We start from the raw sequence: 6046 nt of genomic DNA on the forward strand, positions 1-6046 counted from the left end.
TTTCGTTGTGCGTGCACAATGACAATAAAATGCTTATGCTTATTAGTATGCTAAAAGACACATGAATACATGAAGCTGCCTTATACTGATAGACCCTTAATCTATCAATGTTAATATTGTCTATGCAGATTAGCAGCAGGGTTAGGAACAAGATCCACCTTGGAATATGGAGGTTTCAGCCTTAGGAATCCCAGCAAATAGCAGTTGAAAGAACTGTCTGAATGTATCTAGAACATAAAATAGACTTGCTGTTTTGGTTCAGCGTCGGGCCAAAATAAAACCTTGTGCCCTGAATTAATGTCCTTGCTCTATTAGATTGAAAATTGGCTGGGTCAGTCCAAGAGACTTGTTTTCAACAGCCGCGTGGTTTGGACGTTCACAGCTCTCAAGGCCGCATCGAGAGGGTTGCAATCTGAGCTGTCCTCGAAATGTAACCAGGCAATAAACATGCCAACAAAAACTGGCCTCTTCCTCATTCTGAGATATTGATCCTGCCTGTTTGCAGAGCCCGGCTTTCCCATTGATTCGGGCAGCAAAGTAACTCTGCATTTGCAAAGAGAGAGGCTGCACGGATGAGCAAATGGAAGCCCATGCGGGGTTGGAAAGATATCCGGCACGTTCCTATTCCCAGAACTGTGTATAATCATAATATTGTTACTGCTGGCGTCCCACAAGTTTCAGCCAGGAAGTGCCTGGTTAAAATCTTGTGGCTGCCTTTAACTCCGCTGATAACCTTCAAGCCTGCTTCTCCCTCTTATCCGCAGTGTGGCCCTAATAAGGTTGGCCTTACTGGACAAATGGCCCATGCTAACCTTAGGGTTGGCAACATCAAGGTGGAGGCTGGAGATCTCCTGCTATTACACTTAATATTATTACCAGATAACAAAGAGATTACTTGGAGAAAATGGCCGCTTTGGAAGGTGACTCTACGGCATTCCCCTTCACTGGAATCCCCCCCCCCCCTACTCAAAATCCGCGGTTTTCAGGCTCCACAGGATAGAATGCTGACAATCGGGTAGACATGAAGGTTAGCTCTTGCAGGCTAAAGATTGCAATAGACTGAACTGGCCAGGAGAGCCAAGTGGAGCCTCCACTTGCTGAGGCGGTACACCCCACTTCTCCTCCTCCTGCGGAATGAGCAAAGGGGCGGACAAGACCAGCCCCATGCACGCCTCCCTTTCCCGGGACCAGAACTGCCCCCACCCAGCAGCTGCCACCTCCTCCTGCCCCCCAGCAAGCGACGGACCCACAGCCCCGCAGGACCTCCCAGCCGAGCGCTCCTCAACTGCCAGCCCCTCCCCGTCCACCAGGGCCAGCGAGGGAGGGCGGCCAGAGTCCCCCCAGCGACAACGACGAACCTCCAGAACCAGTAGTCCCTGCCATTGCCGATCGTTATAACGATCGCTGTAATGGCCATCGTTATACCGATCAGCATAACGATGGCAATGGACATTATAACGACGGCAGGATCAGGCGGGCGTGGTCTTTATATCAACGGACCTCACGCACCATGACCATCTTTCTAAACGATTCCTATGCAGAAAATTCTATTGACTTCCTAACGCAAAGCGGAGGAAGGTTTTCGTTATAAGGAAGCCTCTTGACCGGAGAGGAACGCCATAGAACAGCGGGGCGCCTCGCCATTTGTACCGGAAGCCCACAACGCGTGCCGCTGTAGACTTATTCTAAATCTATGCCTCCAGTATCACCTACTTCCGCTCTACCCACAACCCTACGCGCACTTCCTGATTGGCTAGAAGTCCGAGCTTCAGATTTGCTTCCTATTGGTCGAAGGGGAGGCAAGGGGAAGCGGCCCAGCGGCGTTTGAGGGGTGCCCCGGTAGCCGTCATGGCGAACCGGGGGCCGGTTTGCTACGCTCTGCTGTGCGGCCAGGCGGCGCTGCTGCTGGGCAACCTGCTGGTGCTGCAGGGCGTTTCTCGAAGCCACCAAGAGAACGCCACGGACAGCCCTGCGCACAGCCAAGAGCAGCCGGCGGAGACGCCTCCGATAGCCGCCATCATTTCGCCGGCCTCCAAGGCCTTGGACTACCTGGGTCCCTACGCGCCGCTCGTCCTCTGCGACCACCTGTAAGGGGCGGGGCTCGGGTGGCATGAGAAGGGGGTGGCAGGAAAGGCTAACTTGGGCTAATAACTACTGAATAGTTATTAGGGTAGGGGAATACTGAATAGGGTAGGGGAAACTGAAGAAGGCGAGGTCTGCGGTGGGTGGATGGGTGGGACTCGTATAACACCTTTTTTTGCTGTCAAGTCACCGCTGATTTATGCCGACCCTGTAGGGGTTTCAAGGCAAGAGACGTTTGGAGGTGGTTTCCCATTGCCTACCTCTGTGTCACTCCCCTTGGAGGTCTGTCATTCAAATACCTGCTAGGGTCGAGGCTGACTAGCCCAAGGGCACCCAGCAAATTTCCATGGCAGAGTGGGGATTTGAACGTGGGCCCTAGTCTGACGTCTGAACCCTTACTGCAGGGCTGAAGGGAAGGGAAGGAAGGTATGGCCAAAGAGGTTAGCTTTACAAATAGCTGGGGCTTGTTTTGGAGGTGGGGAGGAGAAAGGTGAAGGTATGGGCCGTATAAAAGGGTGAGACCTAGTCAGACCAAGCCCTTTAGTGGGATTTGAGATTTTCTAAGCAGATGCTCAAGCACCCTGAAGATATTTCTTTTGCCAAGTTGCCTGAAAATCATTGCACTTTATCCCTGCAGGAGAACATAAGAGCAGCCATGCTGAATCAGTCCAGTGGTCCAATTTGTCAATGTTGTCATCAGTGACTGGTCAGATACCACAGGGGAACTTTTGATCAGGGCCCTCTGCTACAGCCCCTTACTTGCTGGTTTCACCCCAATATCTGACAGTGTTGCTCTGTCTCTGAAGCTGACTGTTATTCTGCCCCTGTGTTTGTATGCTAAAGTGCCATCAAGTCACTTCCAACCTATAAATTAATGATCTCCAAAATGTCCTATCATTAATAGGCTTGCTCAGAACTTCTACTCCTACTACCCAACAATCCTCCGTAAGTCTGTCCAACCCCCCCCCCCCTTTGGAATCTGTCTAAGCCAATGGGACCCACCTCATCTTGTGGAACTAAGTTCCACTAGTCAACTACCTCTTGTGTGAATTAGTATTTTATTTTATGTTTCTTGGATCTACAGTTTCATCGGGAGACCTCCCAAGTTCTCATGTTACGAGACATGGTTTTCTTTGTTCACTTTCTTTGTACCATGCACAATTTTTATTACTGCTTTAGTGTCAGCCAAAAAGTACTTCATTTTCTTATCATGCATACTGCTGGCTGTGACCACAGGAGTATTACAGCTGCTCAGCAGTTTGATGTTGCCAGAAGAATGTATTAATTCCTGATTTGTATGAGGGAATGCCAAATGGATGGCAAATACAAGGGAAAGACTTTGAGAAGATGTTACAGAGGATCAGGGTGTGTAAATGGAGAGGGCTGGTGCTGTGGTGAAAGTTAAAAAGAATCTGAAGAGTCAAGATTGGTACAATAGGGTAGAACATCCAGTAAGAAAAGACTGAAGTGTGTTTCGTTTGGGTGGGATAGAAAAGGGGGGCTGTTGGGGAAGGGAGAAAGATGAGAGAATACGCATGTTATAAAGAGACTTGTAACACACAAAGTGAGTTAAAGTTATCATTAGTGATTAGTCTCAGGGAGGAATTATTAGAGTCAGGCAAAGTAAATGAGGCCTGTGTTGAGGAGGGATAATGGCCCAGGAGTGTTTGCATGAGGAGAGGACTCTGCTTTGGAATCTGCTTGGCATGAAGAGCTAAGAAATCTGGGACTAGAGAGCAGCTGAGATGTTCTTGCCTGTCCAGGGACATGGAGATGCCAAGCCAAGTGGAAAAGGAAGATTTCTCAGCCTGTTGAGACAATCGAAGAGGAACAGTTCCTCAGGTCCTGAGGAAAGGGATTCCACAGCTTCAAACCCACAGATTTAGAGGCAGCTAATATTGACAGATGGGTATATATAGATGGTAACTGGAGCAGGATTTGGTTTGGTTTATCAAGTTGGCAGGAAGGTTAGTATTACAAAATACTATCTGTAACTTGGGCTCCATGGCATGGATAGTTTTCTAGGTCAGTTTACTCCCGCTCCTGACTCTTGTAACTTCTGAAATGTAAATTGGGAGAGTATTTCCAAGTCTAAAACTTGCCTTTTGGCTAATTGCAGACCTGAAGAGTTCATTGAATGTGAGGATCCCGTAGATCACAGTGGAAACACAAGTGCACGAGATGAACTGGGCTATGGGTGTCTTAAGGTATGTCAATGCCTTTAAAGTGTAAGATGCATTCTTTAGCAACAATAAAGTAAGTTTTAATTGGAACAAACATCTTGATTACTGTATTGTTTTTGACTCTTATAGTTTGGTGGTCAAGCATATAGCGATGTAAGCCACACTCAGGTCCAGTGCACAGCCCTCGATGGCATTGAGTGTGCAGGTCCAAAGACTTTTCGGCGAGGGAATAAACCATGTATAAAGTGAGTTTCATTTGTTATGGGTTTCGTGCCTTTGGGAACACTGAAGCCAGAGTTCCACTGATGAGGGGGTGGAGGAAGAAAGATGCAGAGTATTATTGCAATCAAAGGTGTCTTCCTCCTGAGAAACACAGCACACTTATTTCTAGTGTTCCCACTTGGTCTTGTTATTTAACTATTAAAATATTTATATATCCCTTTTCCCATGGGTCTCAAGATGGCTTACAATTCTAAATAAAAACCATCCAGAATATAAAGCCTTATGCATACCCTCTTCTAAGACATTGTCTGTAAATCAGGCCCCATTAAAAGGCATAGGAAATAAAACCGCCTCACGGCACTTCTTAAAACCTGCTAGAGGATGACTTCCTGTTTCACATGGTAGGAGCCACTATTAAAAAGAAGTGGGCTGCAGTAGATGCTAAGTAGGCAGTCTCAATTGGGGTGTGACACAACCAGGAGGTAACAGATGGAATACTCTAATTAGTGCATGGGGACATATGGGAGGAGATGGCCATTTGTCCTGAAGGATTGTGTTAGCTGTTTGCACGCTTAAGAGCAAATGTTGCCACTAACGCCCCATTGTTCAAAGCATGCCACATTTAGGTCCATTCCAGTAGCTTCAGTCAGTCTTTAAATCTATGTTTGACACCATTTTTCCCCTGGGGCCATTGGAGGAAACTGAATTAAAATGAAGACTAGATTTGAAATGTATACCTCCATCTCATTCTGTTAAAGAAATTACATTGAAAACTTCTTTCCAACTTTGTTCTATCGTAGGTACACTGGACACTACTTTATAACCACTCTCCTCTACTCCTTTTTCTTGGGTTGCTTTGGAGTGGATCGTTTCTGCCTGGGACACACAGGCACAGCAGTGGGGAAGCTTCTCACGCTTGGAGGGCTAGGAATTTGGTGGTTTGTGGACTTAATTCTTCTTATCACTGGAGGACTGATGCCCAGTGATGGAAGCAACTGGTGTACTATTTATTGAAAAGTGGAGAACTTGCAACTCTGGACCTCAGTTGAAAAAGGAAAGTGAGGAGGAAGTCTTAACTTGGCATTTCTGGAGACCTGCTGTTTGCATTCTGTTCTATTGCAACAAGACAGACTTTATTGTTGTTCTCCTGTTACACTGGAATGGTCGTCATAGATCCTCATGGAGTGGAATTAACAGCAAACATTATAATTCTGGTGTACATACATCGTTGCTTGAATGGAAGCAGTACTTATTCTTAGCTATAGGACTGGGAAGATTTCTACCTTTGTAGAATAAACCTACTTAATGAACTTACCGCTGTAATAAAGGTATCGTATTCCTCTACAACTTTAAAACTTCTGTAGCACTCTGGGAGGAACTAAGATAGTGATTGCAGTTTAGTAATTGGTTTACAACAATTGGTTTACCACAGTAACTGCTTCATCGTAGGTGGCTGTGCTGTACAATTTAGAATAGGTTTAAAAGGAAAAAAATCATGTAGTGATACTTTTTTCCACCAAAAGATGACAACAGAATTGTATATTAGTCTGCCATTTCCT

The 6046-nt window shown here is 46.5% G+C and overlaps 1 protein-coding gene across 1 annotated transcript; it reads left to right on the forward strand.

Moving 5' to 3' along the window:
- The first annotated feature begins 1770 nt into the window (after positions 1 to 1770).
- Positions 1771 to 5801, forward strand: TM2D2 (TM2 domain containing 2). The gene is made up of 4 exons (XM_048482969.1): positions 1771 to 2087; positions 4202 to 4289; positions 4395 to 4510; positions 5288 to 5801. Exons 1-4 carry the CDS (start codon positions 1849 to 1851, stop codon positions 5499 to 5501), a joined length of 657 nt encoding a protein of 218 aa, XP_048338926.1. The 5' UTR covers positions 1771 to 1848; the 3' UTR covers positions 5502 to 5801.
- Positions 5802 to 6046: the final 245 nt, after the last annotated feature.

Source organism: Sphaerodactylus townsendi, unplaced genomic scaffold (assembly GCF_021028975.2).
Source record: "Sphaerodactylus townsendi isolate TG3544 unplaced genomic scaffold, MPM_Stown_v2.3 scaffold_32, whole genome shotgun sequence".
Classification (NCBI taxonomy): Eukaryota; Metazoa; Chordata; class Lepidosauria; order Squamata; family Sphaerodactylidae; genus Sphaerodactylus; species Sphaerodactylus townsendi.

What these genes read in the sequence shown, in the direction of transcription:
- TM2D2 (XM_048482969.1), top strand. Translation starts at nt 1,849, where the DNA reads ATGGCGAACCGGGGGCCGGTTTGCTACGCTCTGCTGTGCGGCCAGGCG. An exon ending in CTCGTCCTCTGCGACCACCT is followed by an intron (nt 2,088 to 4,201) that starts GTAAGGGGCGGG and finishes GGCTAATTGCAG; the next exon opens with ACCTGAAGAGTTCATTGAAT. An exon ending in GGGAATAAACCATGTATAAA is followed by an intron (nt 4,511 to 5,287) that starts GTGAGTTTCATT and finishes GTTCTATCGTAG; the next exon opens with GTACACTGGACACTACTTTA.